The 26,040-nt window shown below is 36.0% G+C and overlaps 1 protein-coding gene across 3 annotated transcripts in view; it reads right to left on the bottom strand.

Annotated features, from left to right (window-relative positions):
- The window catches only part of GABRA4 (gamma-aminobutyric acid type A receptor subunit alpha4), a 245,452-nt gene that overhangs the window by 72,688 nt on the left and 146,724 nt on the right, over positions 1-26,040 (bottom strand). For 2 of the 3 annotated variants that reach the window (XM_044945908.2, XM_044945909.2), the window contains one exon: positions 11,631-11,686. In XM_044945908.2, coding sequence (XP_044801843.1) covers positions 11,672-11,686 — 15 coding nt within the window. In that variant the 3' untranslated portion in view covers positions 11,631-11,671. Of the gene's footprint in view, positions 1-11,630; positions 11,687-12,466; positions 12,593-26,040 lie in introns of those variants that run through there. The other variant, XR_006641275.1, reaches the window with a different exon arrangement.

The following is a 26,040-nucleotide window of genomic DNA, read 5'->3' as shown; positions in this document are numbered from 1 at the left end:
ATTTCTTTAAAAAACATTATGTTGAGTATAAGAAGTGAAAAAGAATGTTCACACTGCATGATCCCATTTATATGATATTCTAGAAAAAGCAAAACTAATCTTTAACAACAGAAAAGAGAACATTAGTTGTCTGGAGCTGGAGACAAAAGGAAGAAATTGACTGCAAAGGGTCACAAGGGTAGTTTCTGGTGTGATGGAAATTTTCTGTATCTTCATTGTGATGGTAAGCACACAGATGTATATACTTGTCAAAATTTTCATACTGTATCCTCAGCATGGGTGCATTTTACTGTATATAAATTACACCTTATTAACTTTGATTAAGATATATATAAAGCAAAAATCTACTAAATTTGACAAAACATGCAGAATTTCTGTTCAGTGAAGAATACTATAAGCAAAGTTAAAAGATATTAAAGACTAGATGTTGCAAAGTATTAATCGAGAATATATAAGAAGCTCCTAAAAATTGTCAAGGAAAACACAAGAAACTCAAAAGAAAGAATGAACAAAAGCTACATATGTGAAAAAGAGGCTCATCTTCACTACTAAGTAATACAAATTTCAAAATACCAATTTTCAAAGTGACAAAAATCAGGAAGTTGCATAGTACAAATGTTAGAAAGTATAAGGGTGAAGTTAAGCTTCCAGGTTTTACTGCTAGGCCTATAAACTATTTCAGAAAAGCAATCAAGAAGTACTTAGTAAAATTATATGCACATGTGACCTATAGAATCCTCTTTTGGTAATACAAAGTGTCAATCATAAGAGATAAGATGAGTAAAATGTGGTATATGCATGAGATGAACTCAAGGCAACAATCAGAAGAATAAAATTAGATGAATACTATTAAGAGAATTAATAAATCACAAGAAAAAACAGGGCTGATCAGAAAACCTATTAAATAGAATAAGTAAGTGAAAGTCATTCAGTCATGTCCGACTCTTTGCAACCCCATGGACTGAGTGACTGACTTTCATTTATTCTCTGCGCCAGAATACTGGAGTGGGTAGTCTTTCCCTTCATCCAGGAAATCATCCCAACCCAGCCATCAGACCCAGTCTCCAACACTGCAGGTGGATTCTTCACCAGTTGAGCCACAAGGGAAGCCCAAGAATACTGGAGTGGGAAGCCTATCCCTCCTCCAGCGGATCTTCCCGACCCAGGAATTGAACTGGGGTGTCCTGCATTGCAGGCGGATTCTTTACCAGCTGAGCCATCAGGGAAGCCCACTGGTCATAATTTATGTAAACTAAAAACACATGAACACATCCATACAGAGAAACACTATACAATTTTCAAATATACATTCAACTCAAATCTAACATGAGTAAGAGTGGAGAGGAATGCCAGTGGAGACAAGGAATCAAGTAAAGGTAGTAAAAGAAGAAAGATCTTACACATCTTGCTACTTTAAAGTTAATTAATTTGTAATTACCTAATTGATGAACTTGTTTCTTTCCTACCTGATGCTAAAGCGACCTAGAATGGTTCTGACAGTTTGTATCTTAAGCACTTCATTTCTTTTTTTTAACTCATAAAATTATTTTTTTGTTACATTTGAAACCTATTTATAAAATCATATTTTACAAAAATCAAATGTTTTTTTAAAATAGGTTTACGAGATAAAACACAAGTCTTCTACTGTTTCTGCCCTGTTCCTGATTCTCACTCCTCTGAATACACTATTTTGATAATTCTAGTGCTTCTTTTTTTATCTTTTCCATGCTTTTAATTTAGCACTTTATTTCTGAGAGTTCTATTAAGTTTTCATTTTATTTCCTCAAGTTTTAGAACAAGCTTAACTAACAACAGCAATAATAATAATAAATACAATTATGTTCCAGTTGATAATAGAGCAATTTTGTTTGCTATTGCTCTGAACACTCAAATCCACATACAAACACACAAACTCAAGTCATTTTCACAAATACATTAATTTTCTAGGCTGTTACGGAAACTAGACTATATATATATTATATAGCAATGAGATTTTATATGTGTATGCTTATGTGTATACACGTTTAACTCAATGCCCAGCACAAAATAAGTACTATAGATAGAGCTCCATTTAGACCTCCATTAATTTTAAAAAGTAGTGTGCAGAATCAGGATACATCTTTAAATATTTTAGACTATATCAATCTCCTCAATCCTGTTTTACAAAATTCTTTCTCTAAATTAATGACTATTATGATGAATAAACACCTTTAACAGCTAAGATTTAAAAGTTTTTTCAATAAAATCATTAACTTGAATTATTTATCTATAATTCTCTATATTCCATTAATAACATAATGTGGCAAATCACACAAAGGTAATGTCAGAGAGTCCCATTACAAACACTTATGGCTCTTAATCCTCATCCCTTGATGTGGAATGAGAACTATGCTTCAGGGTAAAGTTTCCAAAAGCAAACAATTCAATTCTGATTACATTAAGGGAGAGCAGATAAGGATAACATTTTACTGATGATAAAGTTGTCAGCAATGACTGAGTCACAAAGGACATTCAGCTCAACTTTTATCAAAGATCCAATTAAATTAGAACAATGTCTCTCTAGGCATTCTGCTTAACTATGTTTTTCCATATTTAAATTTAGCTATAGGATGTATCTGCACTACATTTTCCAAACATTCTGTTTCCTAATGGATCATCTTTTCTGTAATGCCTACTATTGGTCATTTGCTTACATTCTTTATTGAGGCAGCTCTAAGTTTAGTAGTCAACTTTAGTTAGAAAAAGGTAGAAAAATAAATGACCCAATCAAAAAATGGGCCAAAGAACTAAATAGATATTTCTCCAAAGAAGACATACAGATGGCTAACAAACACATGAAAAGATGCTCAACATCACTCATTATCAGAGAAATGCAAATCAAAACCACTATGAGGTACCATTTCACGCCAGTCAGAATGGCTGTGATCCAAAAGTCTACAAGCAATAAATGCTGGAGAGGGTGTGGAGAAAAGGGAACCCTCTTACACTGTTGGTGGGAATGCAAACTAGTACAGCCACTATGGAGAACAGTGTGGAGATGCCTTAAAAAACTGGAAATAGAACTGCCTTATGATCCAGCAATCCCACTGGTGGGCATACACACTGAGGAAACCAGAAGGGAAAGAGACACGTGTACCCCAATGTTCATCGCAGCACTGTTTATAATAGCCAGGACATGGAAGCAACCTAGATGTCCATCAGCAGATGAATGGATAAGAAAGCTATGGTACATATACACAATGGAGTATTACTCAGCCATTAAAAAGAATACATTTGAATCAGTTCTAATGAGGTAGATGAAACTGGAGCCTATTATACACAGTGAAGTAAGCCAGAAAGAAAAACACCAATACAGTATACTAACGCATATATATGGAATTTAGAAAGATGGTAACAATAACCCTGTGTACGAGACAGCAAAAGAGACACTGATGTATAGAACAGTCTTATGGACTCTGTGGGAGAGGGAGAGGGTGGGGAGATTTGGGAGAATGTCATTGAACCATGTATAATACCATGTATGAAACAAGTCGCCAGTCCAGGTTCAATGCACGATACTGGATGCTTGGGTCTGGTGCACTGGGACGACCCAGAGGGAGGGTATGGGGAGGGAGGAGGGAAGAGGGTTCAGGATGGGAACACAGGTATACCTGTGGCGGATTCATTTCGATATTTGGCAAAACTAATACAATATTGTAAAGTTTAAAAATAAAATTAAAAAAAAAAGAGTTCAATGCTAGTAAAAGAGCTATTCCAAACTCAAAAAAAAAGAAAAAGGTATTTAAATTTTCAATTTGTTTCTGGCTTCCAATTCATACCATTACATCTGTTCAGGCCACTGTAACACAAAATACATAGACTGGACTGCTTGAACAATACAATTTCTCACTTCTGGAGGCCGCAAAGTTTAAGATCAAAGTGCTGGCAGATTTGGTTCCTGGTGAGAGCTCTCTTCCTGGCTTGCAGTGTATCATAGATCACTGTGTCCTCACATAGAGCTCTAGTCTCTTCCCCTTCTTATATTAATTATATTGATAATCCTCTAACATTTAACACTGTTCCCACTATGGGGTCTCCACTCTCATGACTTCATCTAAACTAATGAACTCCAAAAGGTTCCACCTCCTAATACCATCAAATGAATTTTGATGAATGAATTAACAAATGAATTCTGAGGAAACACAAACATTCAGTCCACAACACATACTTTGCAATTATATTTAATTTGAAGTCAACACAGAAACCTTAAACATATTTTTAAGTATCTTCTCATTATAATAGTTTTCACTCTGCATTTATTGAGTATTTTAGAATGTTCTTATAATACTGGTGTGCATCAGACTTACCTGGGGAAGCCTGTGTAACATGTAAGTGAGATCCAACCCAAACATACAAGTAGAGGCACAAATAAATGAAAACATTAACTTTGGTTTTCTATAGGTGAAAACTCTTGAAAGAAAAAAATATCTTCCTATATAAATAATCTAAGGAAGATACTGAGAAGTTAAAAACAAAATACCTCTTTAAATAAAACTTCTTTGCAAATTCATAATTAATTCCTGATTATTATATGACCTTGATCTCTTTTGGAAATCTAATGTAATTTTCAAGTTATATTCATCAAATATTAATGACTCACTATAATCATAACCTTGTTTATCAAAATCAGGAATATATTATTGGAGATAGTTTTCATCAACAGGAAGAGACAGGGCTCTTAGAAAAGTAATGATGATTATATATCCACCAAGAGTTTTTTATAACATTCTCTTTTTTGTGTTTCTACATAGCCTCATGGGCTTCCCAGGTGGCTCAGTGTTAAAGAATCCACCTGACAATGCAGGTGATGCAGGAGATTCAGGTTTGATCCCTGGGTCAGGAAGATTCCCTGGAGGAGGCAATGGCAACCCACTCCAATATTCTTGCCTGGAAAATCCCATGTATAAAGGAGCCTGGCAGGCTGTAGTCCATGGGGTCACAAAGAATCGGATATGACTGAGCAACTGAGCATGTATGCACACATACAGCCTCATGCTGTTTGCTACATTTCAGAAATACTAAAAAGCAAGGTAAGGTTTGGTTAAGGACAATAATAATAATAAACCATAGAACAGATTTATAAATGAAAAAGACACCAAAGGTCAAAACTCCTCATTCTGAGACTGAGGTTGAAATAACTGAAGCTACTGCAAAAAGAGAAGACATTAATAAAGTGAACATAGGCATTTACTGAATTCTGGATGCCTAGAACATAAATCTAGAAAACAGTATACTCTTTGAAAGCACATTAGTGTTTCACAGATGAAGCAAAGCAGCCTGCCAACTACAAGCAAAATAGTTCCTAGAAAATTTAGATGAATTTGCATATTCTAGATAAGCATCAAATTATGAAGAAAAGGTAAAAGGTATTTAGGTCAAACCCTTATTCTGTGGCATTTGACATCATGCAAAATAATTATGCTTCCTCAGAGGCAGCAAGCACTTTAAAAGTTATAAAAAAAAAAAAAACAAAATCATGAATGAACTATCTATATGTCTTACATTAGAAATAATTTAATTTGTATTAAATGATTTAATATATTTCAGATATAAAAATATATAAAAATTATACACACACACACACACACACACACACACCAGAAAATCACTCTTGATCAAATTCCATTTTAACAAGGTAATTAGCATCCTTCATTAGATGAAGAATGCAGATGCAATATGGTCATAGAAGCCAAAATATCTCTTTATTTTTGTTAGTTATCCTCTTTTTTCTTTTTCAGGAAGACTGGAACTGTGCCACAGAAAAGTATCTATAACTTTCTATCAGACTCTGGGAGTCATCTATCAAAGCATAACTTGGTTCATTAATCCTGAGTAGAGCAAAAGTATGGAGTATTCTGTGATCACACAACATGTCTTGTTGCCTGATTGGTATTCATAGCTTCTCTCAAGTGTGTGGTAGACTAGAGATGGCCAGTCCTTATTATTCAAACCTGGATCACTGGCAGCTTTCCTCTCATTCATCTTCTGGGAAAACCCTGTGTCACAGTTAGAAGAAACAGTAATGTGCTCAAATTTCCTTCTGTAGTTTAGCCCAAGACCTGAGAATTCTGAATGGCATTTGGCCTAAGCCCAGAAATTTTATTCCACATTGATTTTTGCCTTTCCTGAACATTTTTTCATTTCAAAATCTGTACCAAAAAAACATCACTTCAAGATCAAGCACTGAAATCAATGCCAATGTCCCTGGACTCTCTTTTTGAAGCAAGTTCTTTGAATGTTTAGTGCTTTTCAAAACACTGACTGATTAAAATTTTTATGCTTTATTTTGAGACCATTTTCTCCTTTTAACTCCTTTGAGTTGCTGTAATTTTATAAATAGATTCTTTATTATGATCTGTTTCTGGCTTTCCTCACAGACTTTGCCGAGAGTCCCGGAGAAGAGCAGCCTATTTTTGTGCTCTCTTGAGGAGGCTTGTTCCCTAGCCCTCCCTCATTGTGAGTTTGTTCCGGGCTGTTGGCTGCCTGATGTTTTGATGTCTCTCTCCATTAACTAACTCTTGCCTTTCAACCACCGAGCTTCAGTTCCTTGTTTACTGCCATCCTTGTCACAGCTCTTGGCTTACTATTCTGTGTCAATAGAATCCTTGGCAACTTCCTGTGTCATTTCTTGCCACTCCTTCTCCACAGATTGCTTTTCACCAATTTGACTTTCCAAAGATAGCCTGTCAGCAATTCCAAGTGTGGATTTTTATCTCTGGTTTCAGAGACTGTGTTCATTTTAATTATTAGTAAGAGTCAGAAGACAGACCCATAAAGGTAAGTAACCACCCACACTGTCCTGTCCAGGGTGCCTGAAATCCCAGAAAAGAGGTTCATTTCTCTGATTTCAAAAATTGCAACTTTGTTTTTAGGAGAGCTTGATCAAATTGTAAATACTGTCTTCTGTACACACTTAGGCTTTTTACATATACTGCTGAGGTGTTTACCATATTATATATTCTATTTCATATTCTACTGTCATAATTCATCATAGTTCATATATAATATCACAATTAATTTTATGTTTATATGCATCTATGGGACTGTAAGCCACCTACATAGGAATGGTGTTCTAGACCTTATATGTTAGTGTCTAGTGTAGTATATGATGACAATAGGTCTAAATACATGGCTGTTGAGTTACCAGATGCAAAGCACGTGGAATAGGTGAAAAACTTATACCACTAACTTCCAACACATTCATTTCAACTGTAAGAAGTATCAATTTGGGAACCGAGTCAGTTGATGCAACAGAAAATTCAAATAACAATGACTTAAACACAAAATGGTGACACTTGTCTCACATAATAAGTTCAAGGGAAGAAGATTACTGATATTGATTTGGAAGTTCAAGGAAGTCATGGCTAAAATTTCAGCAATATTCCTAATCTTTCAAAGTAGCAAGGGTCCAGTCATCATGTGCACCTTCCAGGAACAAGAAAGAAAAGGCCAGAAGGAAGACAAGATAAAATCAACATCAAGAATGCAGAAATATCCCAGGAATTTCATCGGATTTTTGTTTATATTTCATTAGACAGAATTATGGCAGATTGTCTCCCATAACAACAAGGAGAATGAGATAATGGGAAATTTGTGGGGTTTTTTTTCTTTCTCTTGACTCCACAAGTAAGAAGAAGAGAATGAGTACAGAACAAGTCTCAAGAAATTGCTGTCACACAGGGGTACTGAGAAGTGCATGCGTGCTGGGAAAAAGTCAATTTAAGTGAAAATGTAAAAGATTCAATGTAAATGAAAGAGAGCATATAAAGTCAGCTGATGGCTGCTTCACTATCCTGCCCGGCTGACAGAAATCAATCAGATCCACAAGCCTGACTGAGGCATGGGATCTTCATGGGAATCCTAACACAATATTTATTTTTCATCAAGCCTCTTTATGGGCTTTATAAATAAAGTAGTCCTGAGCATTTTCTAAATATCTGGCTCTGTGGTATGTTGAATAATATAACACAATACTTGCTTTAAAGCTGCCGTCCTTAATTTAAACTTTGTAACAACAGAAGTGAGCATAGGATCTTGCAATTGTCCACTAAAGAAGCACTTAGACTCTCTATGTGCTTGTGGGGTGAGTTTTGAGAGGGAAGGACTGACTGTCAGAGAAGAAAAAGTGGAGCTTACCAGATGAAATGCAGAAGGATGTTACCAGCATAAAGGCAAATGCATTAGTGCATAAAGGCTCAGGAAGACAAAGAAAGTGAAAAGCATTCTGGGATGTGTAACATATTCAGTAGTGCAAAGCACAGAATTCAAAGGGTAAAGACAATGGTAGTGAGGCAAATCAGAAGACAGGTAAGCAAGAACCAAAGAGTCTTTCTGAACAATGAGACAATCAATAATTTTAAGCTGTTACTAGCTCTAAGTTTTAAGAAAATTATTCTGGTGCTACCGGGGACAATTTATTGGAGACAGGTAACACTGGAGGGAGAATTCAGTTAAAGGAGTATTCCGACTGCTCCAATGAAAAATATGATTGTTTCAATGAAAAATATGATTGTTCCAATGAAAAATATGAAAAATAAAGGAGTATTCCAATTGTTACAATGAAAAATATGTTCTAAAACAATATTAGAGGATTTGGGGAAAAAAACAGACTGGATTCCACGAACATTAAACAAGTCAAAGAATAAACTCACCAAATGCTGTGTGTGTATGTGTATGTAATGGGCAGGCAGGAGACTAAGTTCAGAAATGGGACAGAAATGAGGGTAGAAAACTAAAACAACTCCTATTTCTTCACTCATTCATGGATTCAATAATGATGATTTTCCTAGAGATAGTGTTCCAAAAGAACAAGCCTGTTCACACCGTTTCCTTAGTGAGTTGTTTAGTAGTCGTCAAAACAACTTATTAGCGAAATGAGAAACTTATATTAGCTTCTGTAGCAATTAAAGAATAAAATCTGGTATCTAAAACATGAGGTAAAATTCTTAAACCATAAGGAAAATGATGTAGTCTTCACAAAGCCATTCCTAGTAATTAATAAGGCACAAAGGAATAGATTATGGTTCCAGCTCCAGAGAAAACCAGCAGAAATGGTGAGTTGGAAGCATGCAACAGTCCCTAAAATTAGCATTTATTATAGTATGCATAAAAGTACCTCAAGGTTCACTAACCCAATAGTCCTTGTCACTACTATCAGCTCAACCATGCTAATAACCTCTTAATGCATTGCCTGGTTTGAAAAAATTGTGTAGAAGAATAAATCTCCAAAGTAATTCTGTTTTCCAAATATAAAGAGCATCCATATTAAAAGATCCAGCTCTTCTTCTTCAAAAGATTGGGTTCTTGTACATTTGTATATTGGGAGATAATTTGACCTTAAGGACAATCAGATCAGATCAGTCGCTCAGTCGTGTCCGACTCTTTTCGACCCCATGAATCGCAGCATGCCAGGCCTCCCTGTCCATCACCAACTCCCGGAGTTCACTCAGACTCACGTCCATCGAGTCAGTAATGCCATCCAGCCAATAAAATCAATTAATTAACAGAAATGAGTAAGTATGATTTAAACAAATACAAAGCATAGTGTTTATAAGCTCATTTTAAATCAGAAAGACAACAACAGAAATCTTGGCCTAAGCCTCATCAATAACACAGAAATAACAGCACCCACTTCACAGAATTATTTTGAGAATAAAATGCTCACGAGGCATCCAGCCTTAAATCTGGCAGATAGTAAATCTTAAATGCATATTAATATAAATGACGAATTAACAATATTCTGCAAAGTAGCAATTTGCATTCCCCTTTTACAGAGAGATTAAGGCTCTGAGATGGATACTGACTTATTCAAGGTCACAATGCTAGTAAATTTCAACAACAGATTCAAATACAGGTCAACTATCATACGTTCACTGTTCTGATTTTTTTAATTCTATATTTTAGAAAATATACTTTTAACAGGCCAGGAAATAATATAAATCCTGTGCTGAGCTTGTAACTTCAGAATTCAATGAAAGAGGTACCATATAGAAGAAAATGAAAGTAAAACCAGTTTACTCCAAAGAGTTCAGTGTGATAGCCCTCTAAATGATCATGTTTAGAACACAGAACCTAAAAGAAATGGTTAAAATCATCATGATAATTTAAGTTTGGAGAAGAGACAGTAGGGGGAATATAACTGCAATTACCAAATTTACAGAAATGTAGTTTAGAATAATATACACATTTTCAGTTTGCAAGGATGGTTTAATTATACCCCAAGGACTAAATATTAAATGCAAAGGAAAATGAAGTTATAAAATAGACAATCTGTTGCCACATTTGAATGATAATTTACAGGAGTGAGGGTGATTTCAGGGGGTGGGTAAGAGTTCTGTTTATGATTCAAGGATGAATTATTATGTTTATATTTGGAATTTCTGTGGTTATAGGAGGGTACTAGAATATAAAAAAAAAAACTTAGAGAACTTAAGATCAATTTTTTCACACAATGAATATTTCAAAAGTAAAATGTGATGTCTTAATTCTCATATTTAATTATTAAAATGTTCATGAGTTTACCAAAAAGAAACTGTTTATAGAAATTTGGTACTTAACAAAGCTATCACCATCAAAGAATTTTATTATCCTGTAAAATTTTATCTCAGTATATAATTTCATATTTACCAAAGCATATATTACTGATCATTAACTTTAACTTAAGGAGTTTATGGCTTAGTATTCCCAAATTCTACATTCAGGTTCACCACTGATTCCAGATATAAAAATGGATAAGGGCAAGGAAAAAAATAAATTCACATTTCTTCAGATAGTTACACACCATACTGGTCTGGTTGGCATAGCAGGAAAAGAAGTCCTATCACCATATAATAGAAAAATGAGATTTAAAAAACAGTATATAAAAAAGGTAACAAAGGATATTGTACAGGACACAGAATTTTAAGTTTTATCTTTTAATAACTTATAATGGAGTATAATATACCAAGATTCTGAATCACTGTACTGTATATTTGAAGTTAAGATAATATTAAAAATCAACTATATGTATCAATAAAAGGTACTCAATAAAAATGTTTTAAAATGAAAAAGGATAGTGCCTAAATTTCTCATAAGCATGATTATACAATCACACCAGGGGGCGCTCTTAACACTGAAATGATGGATGGCATTTTAAAACAAATGGTGGTCTTAGCTAGCTAAAAAAAAGATCTTTCTAAGCCTGTACAGTACTTGCAATAAGTGTTTACCTCTTCAAAATGTTTGCTGGCAATAAACACATTTTATTTTTCATCCAACTGCTTTAAGATTATCAAATTAATCTCTCAAATAAAACATTTTTGACTGATAGGAATTAATCTTATTTTGGAAACATTTACCTATTTACATATGCCCCCATTCTTTCTGTGGTGGGACTAATTCTGAATAATAAATACACTGCTTAGAAGTACATACAACTTTTCACCCCGGCTTTGTTGTTAATTTTATTTGTTTATAATTTCTTACTAGCACTTTAGCTTTTTCTTTTTTTTTCCCCCATAAAAAAATGAGTTCCTTAAAATTATCTAAAATTGACACTCATAGTGAAATTTCTAATCTTGGCGCTATGGGCCTTTTCCATATCTTGTCATTACCTGACACGAACACTGAAGCTCAGATGTTCTCCTCACAAAGTTCAAGATTCAGATTCCTAAAAATATAATTAGAGAATTAGTATGAGGTTTCAAGGAAACAGAAAAAGGCAAAAAGTAAAGAGTGAGCTATATTATCCAGAAAATCACCATAGACTACTCCACCAACAATAAATATTTTACACAAGTGACACCTGATTAAATAAACTTGAAGAAATAAAGTACAAAGAAAAGAATTGCAAAGCATATGAAAGGAAGGGGACATGGTTCCTGCCTTCCTATGGAGATACAGAAGGAGTCTGTAAAATTTTCTGAACCCATGTAGTAGAGACCACACTCTTTTATCTGTCAGCTGCCTCCGTGAGTCACCCTTTACCTGTGTCCAAGCTCAAATAGGCAGAGTTCTGATCAAGGTTCACCTAATATGTACAAATACAGGCAGCTACCTCATCCATGCGAGTTCAAGGAAACAATTATGAACGTCTCTACTGTTTGTGCCCTAAATCAAATTCACCATCACGTTAATGCCTCAAATTCTAGTCACAGGAACACTTTTTTTCTATTCTATAAAAATACACCTGGAGAAAATGGTATTATTTATTCAATACTTTCGACCAAAGTGTAAATGGATGATGGGAAGCCCTACCTAATCAGAAACAGATAATAAGTTTTCCAAAATGTGGGTATGAAAGAAGAACAAAAAGAATAATGGAAGAAAAGCGGGAAGGCCCAAGAAGAGAGAACCCTGAAGACAGAGTATATTAAGACAGGAGGTATGTGACTCCCATTACCTGCACCTCCTCCTCTGTACTGAGAGGTTCATTAAGGCAAAAGCAGACCTGTTTGGTGAGAGGCAACTCTGGCACATTGTAAAATCACAAGAGTTTCCATCAGCAGCAAAGTCAGAAAGCTGAGGGGTTGGAGTGTCACGTGGTCCATCCCAGTAGAAGCAGGCACTGAGCTGGCTGGTAGAAAACAGATACCAGCCAATGGTTACTTGAAATGGTTACTTGAAAAGTACCAGAAATGGTTACTTCTCATTATGACTGAGCTGGCTGGTAGAAAACAAATACCAGCCAATGGTTACTTGAAATGGTTACTTGAAAAGTACCATATGACTCCAGTTGCCAGAGTCGCCAAGGGACCTACCTATATTTTAGATCAGGTCCCAGGGCTACCTGAACATAAGGATCAGGTCCAGCTATTTGTGACCCCATGAACTACATCACATCAGGCTTCCCTACCCATCACCAACTCCTGAAGCTTGTTCAAATTCATATCCATCAAGTCGGTGATGCCATTCAACCATCTCATCCTCTGCCGTCCCCTTTGCCTCTTGCCTTCAATCTTTCCCAGCACAAGGGTCTTTTCCAATGAATCAGTTCTTTGCATCAGGTGGTCAAAGTATTGGAGCTTCAGCTTCAGCATCAGCCCTTCCAATGAATATTCAAGACTGATTTCCTTTAGGACTGACTTGTTTGATCTCCTTGTGGTCCAAGGACATTCAAAAGTCAAAAGACTCTTCTCAACACTACAGTTCAAAAGCATCGAACTTCAGAGCTCAGCTTTCTTTATGGTCCAAATCTCACATCCACACATGACCACTGTCAGCAAAGTAATATCTCTGCTTTTTGATATGCTAGGTTTGTCATAGCTTTTCTTCCAAGGAGCAAGAGTCTCTTAATTTCATGGCTGCAGTCACCATCTGCAGTGATTTTGGTGCCCAAGAAAATAAAATCTCTCACTGTTTCCATTGTTTTCCCCATCTATTCACCATGAAGTGATGGGACCGGATGCCATGATCTCAGTTTTTCGAATGTTGTGTTTTTAAGCCAGCTCTTTCACCCTCCTCTTTCACTTTCATCAAGAGGCTCTTTAGTTCCTGTGCACTTTCTGCCATAAATGTGGTGTCATCTGCATATCTGAGGTTACTGATATTTCACCCTGCAACCTTGATTCCAGTTTGTGATTCATCACAAACTGGATTGTGATTCATCAAGTCCAGCATTTCACATGATGTGCTCTGCATGTAAGTTAAATAAGCAAGATGACAATATACAGCCTTGACATACTCCTTTCCCTATTTGGAATCAGTCTGTTATTACATGTCCGGTTCTAATTGTTGCTTCTTGACCTGCATACAGATTTCTCAGGAGGCAGGTAAGATTGTCTGGTATTCCCATCTGTTTAAGAATTTTCCACAGTTTCTTGTGATCCACACAGTCAAAGGCTTTAGAATAGTCAATGAAGCAGATGTTTTTCTTGAATTCTCTTGCTTTTTCTATGATCCAACAGATGTTGCAATTTGATCTATGGTTTCTCTGTCTTTTCTAAATCCAATTCGAATATCTGGAAATTCTCAGTTCACGTACTGTTGAGGCCTAGGTTCGGGAATTTTGAGCATTAATTTGCTAGCGTGTGACATGAGTGCAATTGTGTGGTAGTTTGAACATTCTCTGGCATTGTGCTACTTTGGTATTAGAATGAAAACTGACCTTTTCCAGTCCTGTGGCCACTGCTGAGTTTTCCAAATTTGCTGGCATATTGAGTGCGCCACTTTCACAGAATCATCTTTTAGGATTTGAAATAGCTCACCTGGAATTCCATCACCTCCACTAGCTTTGTTCGTAGTGATGCTTCCTAAGACCCACTTGACTTTGCACTCCAGGATGTCTGGCTCTAGGTGAGTGATCACACCATTGTGGTTATCTGGGTCATGAAGATCTTTTCTGTATAGTTCTTCTGTGTATTCTTGCCACCTTTTCTTAATATCTTCTGCTTCTGTTAGGTCCATACTGTTTCTGTCCTTCATTGTGCCCATCATTGCATGAAATATTCCCTTGGTATCTCTAATTTTCTTGAAGAGATCTCGTCTTTCCCATTCTATTGTTTTCCTAAATTTCTTTACATTGATAAGGATAATCAAGAAATGACCAATTAAAAAGTAAGAGATTTAATAACTTGGGTCTTGGATAAGAGAGAAGAAGAGTCAAGAATGACACAAGTTTCTTGATCTGAGGAACTGAAAGCATAGAATATAGCTGCCATTTAGTGGGATTGTGAAACCACTGGTAAAGCAATTATTTTTACTATTAGGGGAAACAATTATTTTGACTTTGGATATTTGAATTTTTTAGATATCTATCAGACATACTCAAGAGGAACAATATAAAGAATGCAGTGTCTTATCAGTGTGGAGTTTACAGAAGGATTTGTATGTGCTTGTGTGTGCCAACTCAGTCACATTTGTCTCTTGTGACCCTACAGACTGTTAGCCTATCAGTCTTCTCTGTCCATGAGATTTTTCCTGGTGAGAACACTGGATTCTTTACTGCTGAGCTACAGAGGAAGCCCCTTACAGAAGGATATCAAGTTTTAAATATAAAACAGGGTTGTAAACTCATTGATAGTATAAAGACATGAGATATAAGAGGAAGTGAGTACAGACAGAAGAAAGATGACAGAGACCAGCCTTAGAGGTGAGTGGATTCTTAAGGTGCCTCACTTCTTCCTGCCTCCTGGGGATCATGCTCTTGTTTGATTCCCATTCCCTAGAATGTGGGCAGGACCTGCAACTTGCTTCTAACCAACAGAATACATGACAGCATGCACATGATTGACACTGTGACCACAGTATTACAATAAAGTATATAGTGCCCAAAGTGTTGGGAGATTTTCCCTTGCTAGCTGATTTCTGTGAAGCAAGAGCCATGTTGGGGAACCCACTAGGCAAAGAACCGAGGGCAGCCTCTAGCTGGCTTCTTGTAATGTCTCTAAACTTCAGCCAAGAAATGAAGCCCTCACTTCTATTGCCTTAAGAAAATATATTTTGCCAACAACCCATTTAGCTTGGAAATATATTCTTCTCTAGTAAAGATTCAGATGTTACCTCCACACCAGCTGACACCTTGTCTGCAGTCTTTCAGAAGACCTACTTAAGCTGCATCTAGACTTCTGACCCAAAGAAACTGAGATTATATGTGTGCTGTTTAAAACAATTGGGAAGTGTCAGTTGCTCAGTTTTTTCTGATTCTTTGTGACACAAAGACCAAAGACCCCAAGCAGGGACCACCACGCTCCTCTGTCCATAGAGTTCTCCAGGCAAAAATAATGGAATGGGTAGCCATTCCCTTCTCAAGAGGATCTTCCCCACCTGGGGATCGAACCTGGGTTTCCTGCATTGCAGGCAGATTCTTTACCATCTGAGCCAACTTTGATGTAATTTTTTTATGCATCAGTAGAAATTTATGCAAGTCCTGAGCTACTACAAAATTTAGAGGCTAGGGAATTATGAAAAAACCAGGGAAAAGACGAAGGAAGAGAGACTAGTGAGGTAGGAGGAAAACCAAGAGAAAAGCATTTCTCCAAGAGAAATTTCTCCAGATTCTTCAGACAAATCTGACACAAAAATAAAGAGCAAAGAGAAAGTTGAGTCCTCTGACCTACTAGGAGCACAGGGGCAATCACCACTTACAGGAACAAGGAAACCAGGGGGAGCCATCTCCATTCCAGCCTTGGAATCTTCTACTTAACGCCTTGCTGGCAGAAAGTGCTAAGAGGCAGTGATTCTGCGTGGACATTGGTAGAAGCCAGTAAGCATTCAGTTCCTTCTGCCTTAGGAGGTCATTCACTAATAATACTAGTCCTTTTTAACAGTTTTTTAAGCAATGATGAGTGTCCCTGCAGATGTTTCTGTGAGGAGGTGGGTCTTAGTGTTCTAGCCAGCTTATAGGTGATCATCATTGGAAGGGACACAAGAAGCAAAGTCCCAGCCATCTTCACTCCAGCCTCCTTCTGAGGCGAAAGCGCGAAGTAGCATTCCTAAGTAAAAGACATTCAGCCTTATTAGGCTCCCAGGAAGACCCAATTAGTGCCAGAGTTGTGCTACTTCACTGTTTATAAGGCTTTGAAAGTTAGTATTTCAAAACTGGTTAATACTTAATATTAATCAAAGTCAGTTCATTTTAATTACTAAGTAGCTAACATAACCTATTTTAAAACTTTTGTTTTTAGACATGCTCATATTAGCATTTAATGTGCATTTTTAAAAAATTAATACAACTAAATCTAATGAGCATGTATTATGTGAAAGGCCCTGAATTAATTAACTAGGTATGTCTCAGTGAAAGAAGCTGCCCTGCCACTTTTTGAACATCTATAATTTGTATGCAAACTTATACTATTTATAAAACACTGTCACATAATCAAAGCCTATGTTGTGCTCTAGTATCATTAGTATTCAGCTTTTATCTACATTTATCTACAGTGAGCATCCTATTTTCCTATAATGCTTTGAAAGCAGTTTCTTTCTTGTTCACTTATTCACTGAAGATATATTGAGCACTTACTTAGCTAAACAGAGAGGCAAACTGTATAAAAGATACACAAGTATTCATTATTCCTGTTCTATTAGAAAACAATACTATCCAAAATGTGCAAAATGTTTCCCTTTTATTTTACATATGCAATATGTGGTATCTATATATGTGTGTGTATACATGTGTTATATGTGTGTGTATATTATACAGAGTTGACTCTTTTAATCAACACAGGAGTTAGGGTGACAACCATCAGCACATATAAAAATTCTTCTATACCTTTACAGTCTGCCTTCTGAATTAATGGTTCCACCATATTCTCAATTCCACATCTGTGGATTCAACCAAACTCAGATTAGGTAGTATTATAGCATTTACTATAGAAAGAAATCTGCCTATAAGTGGATCTGTGCAGATGAAATCTGTGTTGTTCAAGGGTCAATTATATCTGTAAACATATACATTATATATGCATTTACTCTGCCTAACACATATATATACACATATATATGTATATAAATATATTGTATGTGTGTATATACATATGTATGTGTGTATGTGTGTATATATATACTTATAGTATATTTCTCTATAGATATTCTGCTAAGCTAGCAATACAACTCACCATCTTGCACCATCAGCTCTTCCCAAGGTTTTACTCCATTATTAATGCTAAAAGTTAAATCAATTGCTGATATACTTCATTTTGTTTGGATTAGCAGGTTTCATTATTCTCAGTAATGTCCTTGGCACCATGAAGCAAGGGGAATTATGTCATGGCATGGAGGCGTTTTCAACTTATTTTATTACTAACAGTTTTCCTAATCTTCTTTGTCAAATCCTCACTAGAATATATGTCCCTCCACAGTATTTACTCCTATTAGCTTTTCACTGAAACACTTTTGAACCCACAGTATGTGCTCGATAAGATTTACCTGACTGGAAAACTACTTTTCCAAATGACTGAGGTGGCTTGCATGAAAATGGAAATATGCATTTACACAAGCAAATGGAAATACATCATTAGATAAACATATACAAACTACAGCTAAATATAAAGGCCTACAAAATGCTTAACCCATAGTTTTGTTCACTCAATAATTTGTCTAATGAATTGAAGACAATAATTGTTTTGAAAAATATGCCCATATAATTGTTTTCAAAATTAAATCCAGCCCTGTGCTTTCTCACAGCTATTACAAAGACAGAAATACAAGTTCTGTAACCTTATTTCCAACAAAAATAAGTATTTCATTTTATGAAAGAAAACATCTTTCCCTAGGTGATTAATTCCAAGAATTTATTGCAAAGATAATTAAAAATCAGAGCATGTCTTCCTTAATGATCTAAAGAAAGATGGATAAATGGACACAGCATTGTTAAAATGAAGATGTTGAATTGAGTGAGGTATACAGCTCTTTCCAGAAATTCTATCAACTGTGTGATTCTATCAACTATCATTCTTAGTGTTAATTATTCCTACATCCAGGGATAATTATTATTTATTAGAACAAGTTAGTGAGCATTTTCAAGAAAAAGAAACAGATTGCTAAATGAACATAAGTATCTTGTAAATTTCCCAAATACAGAATAATTTGTATAGTATAGATATCACACATGGAAAACATATCTTAATATTAAGATCCATTTTCTATTCCCCTCTGAAGTATCACATGAAATTATGTAAGTGAACACAATTTTAGCCTATGAAACACTGCAGAAATGTAAATTAATTACAAACATTGTAAAAAAAAAAAAAGTATAGTTATTTACCAAGTCATATATTAGTGAGAATAAATTGCTGTTCTCCATAGGCCAAATGCATTGCTTGCCAGTACCACAGCAGGCTGCTGAAACCATTATTCCTGATGAGTACAATTATTAGGCAGCCAGGCTTTGTACCACATTTCCATGTCCCCATAGAAACAGAAGTCAGTCATCTTGGGCTAGGCATCTAATCCAAGGACAGTGAATTCATTGGGTTGGCTTGTGACAATAAATGAGAACTGGTTCAAGTTTAAAAAATGCTGGAGCCAATGTACTTCTTTCTCTTTGGATTCAAACTAAGAAATGACAAGGAGATTGAGCAGTGATGGAATTGAAAATGACAGAGGAATAAAGAGGCAATAAATGTTACTTGGGAATATAGGCATTGAGGATAGCAGAGTTGCCATTGGAGGTGTTTTGGTTTATGACAGGATCCAAGAAAGTAGGTAGCCCCCAAGAGCACCTGCGTTGCAGTTCAGTACAAATTCATCTGTGTTCTAATAAGAAGACACCTTTTTTCCCCCAGCTTTAGTGAGATATAATTGACATATAACAAAGGGTAAGTTTAACGGCCACAATATGCCGATGTGATAGATATATATATTGCAAGCCTGGTGTGTGCAAAGAGTTGGAGATGACTGAGGGACTGAACAACAACAATATATTGCAAAATGATTACCAGAGTAAGGCCAGTTAACACAGCCATCACCTCTCATAGTTACATGTGTGTAGGGCAGTGTGGGTGTGGTGCAGTAAGAACATTTAAGATACACTCTAAGCAATTTTCAAGCACGTAATACATTATATCCCCCTAATTTACTCATTTTATAACTGGAAGTGTGTACCTTTTGACCATTATCACCCAATTTCCCTCTCCCCACTGCAACTCTATTCTGTTTCTGAGTTTATTTTTTTTTTTATTTCACATATAAATGAGATCATTCAGTACTTTCTCTGACTTAAGTCACTTAGCCCTCAACATCCATCCTTGTTGTCTGAGATTGAATTTTCTTCTATTTATGGTTGAATAACAGTTTATATTATTTAGAAAATATTATATAATAATAATCATATTACACAATGTTTATATATTAGTTATGAGTATCAATAATCAACATACTATATTAGTGCATACTGGATGGTAAGTCTCTTCAGTTGTGTCCAACTCTATGCAACCCTATAGACTGTAGCCCACCAGGCTCCTCGGTCCATGGGATTCTCCAGGCAAGAATATTGGAATGGGTGGGTTGTTATGCCCTCCTCCAGGAGATACATATCCTCCAGGATATATAGAATCCTGCTTTTTCAAAGGTTTGCTTTACACCAGTTGGCTTTTAGTACCAGTTTTTGTTAGTTAAAAGAAATCCAGAGAAGACTTTTCACATATATGAAAAAAGGCAAAAAGTGAAAATAGCATTCAGCATCTGTTTTAGAGTGGCACCACCAAGTTTCTTCCCCATTAACTACACTCAGTATCTTAGCATAAAGTCATCATAGTTTGAACTGTGTGTGAGCATGTGTGTTTTATCTAGATTTATTTCATGCATCTGTTAGTGAGATGTGTGTATCATAAGGTAACTGCTGCTTCACTTTAGGCCATTTCAGCTTAAGAAAGGTTTCATAGGAACATTCTGCTTTTGAGTAGTGTGAGAAACCTGTACAGGATATTTTCCTTATCCATTCACCCATCAACAGATACTTATTTCCATACCTTGGCTATTGTAAATAATGAAACAATGAACATGAGGGTGCAGCTATCTTTCCCTATGGAAATGATTTCATTCCTTTAGGATATACACCTAGAAGTGAGTTCTGGATCATGAAATGAAGTGAGGTGAAGTTGCTCAGTCGTATCCGACTCTCTGCGACCTCATCAACTGTAGCCTACCAGGCTTCTCCATCCATGGGATTTTTCAGGCAAGAGGATTGGAGTGGGTTGCCATTTCCTTCTCCACGGGATCTTCCCAACCCAGGGATCAATTTTTAATTTTTTGAGGAATCGCCAAACCTTTTCCATATGGCTACACCATATACAAAATAAACTCAAAATGGATTAAAGACCTAAATGTAAGACCAGAAGCTATAAAATTCCTAAAAGAAAACATAGGCAGAACATTCATTGACAAAAATTTCCATAATATTTTTTTGGATCCACCTCCTAAGGCAAAGAAAACAAAAGCAAATATAAACAAATGGGACCTAATTAAAAGCTTTTACACAGCAAAGAAAAACATCAATACAACAAAAAGACAAACTACTGAATGGGAGAAAATATTTGCAAATTATATGACTGATAGGGATTAATATCTAAAACATACAAACAACTCATACAACTCAATACCAAATATAAACAGAATAAAAATAGGCAGAAGAACAGAATAGACATTTTTTTCAAAGAGAACATGCAGATGGCCAACCAGCACATGAAAAGATGCGCAACATCACTAATCATCAGAAAAATCAAATAAAACCACAGTGAGGTATCACAGTGAGGTCAGAATGTTTATCATCAAAAAGAATACAAATAACAATTATCAGCTATGACATGGAGATAAGGGAACCCTAAAACACCATTTGTGGGAATATAAATTGGTGTAGCTACTACGGAAAATAGTATGGAGGTTCCTCAAAATTTATCTACCATAAAAATGTAGCTATCGTATGATCCAGCAAGTCCACTAATACATATGTACTTGAAGGAAATGAAAACACTAATTCAAAATGATACATGTACTCCAATGTTCTTACCAGCATTATTTGCAATTTCCACCATATGAAAGCAAGCAACCTCAGTTTCCACCAACAGATGAATGTATAAAGAAGATATGAGAGATATATAATAAAATATTATTCAGCCATAAAAAATAAAATTTTGCCATTTATAACAATATGGATGAAACTGGAGGGCATTAGGTGCAATGAAATATGTCAAGAAAGAAAGATAAGTATTATATCATTTATATGTGGAATCTAAAAAATAAAAAAAATAAATGAATACAGAAACACAAAACAGAAACAAAGTCTCAGATATAGAGAACAAACTAGTGGTTACCAACAGGGAGAGAGAAAGGGGGAAGGGGCAAGATACAGATACAGGACTAAGTACAAACTATTATCTACAAAGTAAATAAGATACAAGGATATAATGTATAGCACAGCACATACAGCCATTATAATAATTTTAAATGGAGTATAATCTATAAAATTATTCAATCACTGTATTATACAATTAAAACTAATATAATATATAAATCAACTATACTTCAATTAAAAAATGAAGAGAGAAGATGTAATAGCAGAATAACAATACACTAATCATCACAGAAGAAAACATGACAAAGGCATTAAAACATCCTTTTGAGCAATACTAAATGTATGCAAACTAGTCATGCATTTCATGCTCCTCTGAGTTCTGGGCTAAGTGAGAAAAGGTGAACTAAAAATAAACAAATTGTACATAAACAATACGATCCTAAATTTGTTGAACATATATAATATAAAGGCAACCAAGAGATGTTTAAACAGTTAAGCACATAGACCTGGAAAAATAGAAAATTAACTGTTTACAAAGGATTTCTCTGGGTGTTGGATGACAATATTTTTCTTCATACTTTTTTATAGTTTCTAAATATTCACAGTTAAGTCTGGTTTTGTTTTCTAGTCAGAAAAATAAAGTGTTACAAAAAAGATAGCCCAGAATCTTACTTATGTGCCTCCTCCAATTTCTTACAGATCAGTGAGAAATGAAAGCCAGGCAGAGGATATGACTACAGAACCAGAACTGGATGGTACTTTTTTCCAAAGCCCTTGATTAACATCACCTGACTCAATTGTGCTTCATTTCACATACTCTAGCTCAGCACTAGAGGACTAGAACACTGACTTTCACTGCTCAGGGTCACCTTATATGGATTTAGGTTATTTAACCGATTGTTCATATGTTTTAATTCTCAACTGTGAAGTCCAACTTCCAATCCTTTGGTCTCCTACATAGTGCCTCATCCAGCACAGGATCTAGCTTTTGTAAAAATGAAGACATTAAAAAGTTTTATGAAAAACCCTCTCTTGAATAGAAAGTACACAGCTTTTCATCCCATCAGGCACTCTTTACATAAAAAGGGTGAAACTGAAAACTGAAGACCAAAATTATTTCTATGGGAAATGAGATTTTTTTTGAGCAATCGAGAAAAAGCTTGAGGCATACTTATTAAAAGAATTATTTTGCTCATCCAAAGTCATCGTACCTAAAGTGTTTTTGTTTGCTTTTTAAAGTGGCAAATATCAGCAGAGATATTTGCAGAGGAAGAAAATCACCACTATAGCAATTTCAGAATTTCACAGATAGGTGAAATGGTGAATCAGAACAGTAGCGATACAGTTTGATACAACTGTGTAATGAAGGTAGAAATTTTTAACTTTAGAAGTTAACATTCAAACAATCACAGATAGACTGAAAACTCTGTCAACGTTGTATCAGTTCTTACACATGAACATGACAAATGCAAGACAGAACAGAGAAAATAAGCACATGATGACAAAGCAGGTGGCCTGAATGGTTACAGACATGGAAGCTGAAGTCTGAGGGCCAGAGTGGAAATCTCACATCCACCATCACTAGCTTTCTAACTTTCAAAAAGTCACTCAGATTTCCCTGCCATAAGATGAGATAATAACAGTACATATCCCACACAGCTCTTGTGAAAATAAAATAAAACTACATAGTAAGTTTAATAAATACTAGTTGATTTAGATTATGAGGTTGAAAACATAACTATTTCAGTGAAATCCATTTTATTTGCTTCACATCAGCATAAAAAGCTGAATTACTATTTAAAATTTAAACACTGGTTGGAACAGGAGTCATGTATGCTGGGCCCTACTTGAGGTTCTTCAATCTAGAGGTGAGCTGTGGACATTTTCTTTCCAGAGCCCCAGTGGTGTCATGAGGAGGTCTGCTGGATAAGGTTTATATTCTCTGGCTGCTTTCAAATTCCTATGATCTATACAGCTGAGAGGAAAAAAAAAGTGCTTTAATACTGCTGCTTACAAAATATTTTCACAGTAGGAATTGAAATAATGGATCATTTCAACATATTTATGTAACAGCTAAATTAAACAAAGAGCAAGTAAAATTTCCCAGTGGGAGAGCTACAGAAGTAAAAACTGATCAAAACAAAGAATTTTCAGAATGTATGCATACTAAAGTTTCAGTGAACAGAATAAAAACCCTGAAAAACCAATCCTGATGCTGAAAAGAAAAAAAAAATAAGTTTTTTCCCCCTCTGCATGTATCCTCCTTCATAGTTTCATAGAGAGATGAAAGGTACACTGATGATAGATAAAATTAACTCCACGGACACATTACATCTTTACATCTTTACACCTTTTAACCTTATACTATAATTTAACCGGAGAAGGCAGTGGCACCCCACTCCAGTACTCTTGCCTGGAAAATCCCATGGACGGAGGAGCCTGGTAGGCTGCAGTCCATGGGGTTGTGAAGAGTCAGACACAACTGAGCGACTTCACTTTCACTTTTCCCTTTCATGCATTGGAGAAGGAAATGGCAACCCACTCCAGTGTTCTTGCCTGGAGAATCCCAGGGACAGGGGAGCCTGGTGGGCTGCCGTCTATGGGGTCGCACAGAGTTGGACACGACTGAAGCGACTAAGCAGCAGCAGCAGCATAATTTAACCACTATTTATTAACTTATGATGTGACATAACAACCAGAAGCTGGTAGAGTTTTGAAGATTTTTTAAAATCTCATACGTGCCATCTAGGAATTTATTTATATATGTCTGTGTGCTAGTCACTCAATAGTGTCCAATTCTTTGCAACCCCATGGACTGTAGCCTGCCAGGCTCCTCTGCCCGTGGGATTCTCCAGGTAAGAATATTGGAGTGGATTGCATTCCCTTCTCCAGAGGATTTTCCCGACCCAGGGATCGAACCCTGGGTCTCCTGTATCACAGGCAGATTCTCTACCATTTTAGCTACAAGGAAGTCCTTAAAGTTGCTCAGTCATGTCTGACTCTTTGCAACCCCATGAACTGTACACTCCATGAAATTCTCCAGGCCAGAATACTGGAGTGGGTAGCCGTTCCCTCCTCCAGGGGATCTTCCCAACCTGGGATCGAACCCAGGTCTCCCACACTGCAGGCAGATTCTTTAGCAGCTGAGCCACAAGGGAAGCCTAGGAATACCGGAGTGGATGGGTAGCCTATCCCTTCTCCAGTGGATCTTCCCAACCCAGGAATCAAACCAGGGTCTCCTGCATTGCAGGTGGATTCTTTACCAATGGAGCTATCAGGGTAGCCCCATTTATATGTTTATAATATATAATAGAATAAGGCATACAATATACATTATATATAACAAGGTATATTAAAATATATGGTATTTTTAAACACTATAGACTATGATGGGCATCGCCAGTGGCTCAGCAGTAAAGAATCTGCCTGCAATACAGGAGACCAGGGTTCAATCCCTGGATCGGGAAGATCCCCCAGAGAAGGAAATGGCAACCCACTCAAGAATTCTTGCCTGGGAAAACCCATGGACAGAGAAGCATGGTGAGCTACAATTCATAGGACTGCAAAGAGTCGGACATGACTGAGCAATTGCGCATGCATGCACAGACTAGAAATATATATATACATATGGTTAAAGATGAAAGGTAGAATATATTCAAATACAAAAATAAATGGCTTAACACTAGGATAGCAAATTCAAATGATAATCACACCCAAGAAAGGCAAATAAGTGCATGCAATGGGCAAAGTAGATACTGAGCCACACTGAAACATGTTTTTTCAGAAAAGCTACCCATGGATTGCTGCCATTTAGTAACAGAGGTCGAGGGTTCCCAGATCTTCAAATTTTCTAAACAGAAACAGGAGTTTAGAGGTTTATTTAAAATATCAATATTTTTCTAGTGCTGGAAATTAATGTAAACATTTTAAAACATGGGTAAATCAAACAGACACAACTTTGAGGCTTATGCATCTTGTGAGCTGCTACTTTGGATTATTAAATGCTAGAGAAAATATGTTAACACTTTATGAATCTTCAGATGTTTAGCATGTAACATTTTTCTCATAAAAAGTGAGGCAATTATTACACCAACTTTATGATTTTATGGGGAAATGGAGGATCAGGAAAGCTAAAATTGTCTACACAGTCACATAAATAAGCAGACTTGGTTTCAAAACCAAGTTTCTGTTCAGCTCAGTCGTGTCCAAATCTTTGTAACTCCATGGACTGCAGCATGCCAGGCTTCCCTGTCTATCACCAACTCCCGGAGCCTACTCAAACTGTCCATTGAGTT

This window comes from Bubalus bubalis, chromosome 7 (assembly GCF_019923935.1).
Source record: "Bubalus bubalis isolate 160015118507 breed Murrah chromosome 7, NDDB_SH_1, whole genome shotgun sequence".
Taxonomy (NCBI): domain Eukaryota; kingdom Metazoa; phylum Chordata; class Mammalia; order Artiodactyla; family Bovidae; genus Bubalus; species Bubalus bubalis.
Note: the sequence above shows the minus strand (reverse complement) of the source record. Positions and strands in the feature narration are given on the sequence as shown.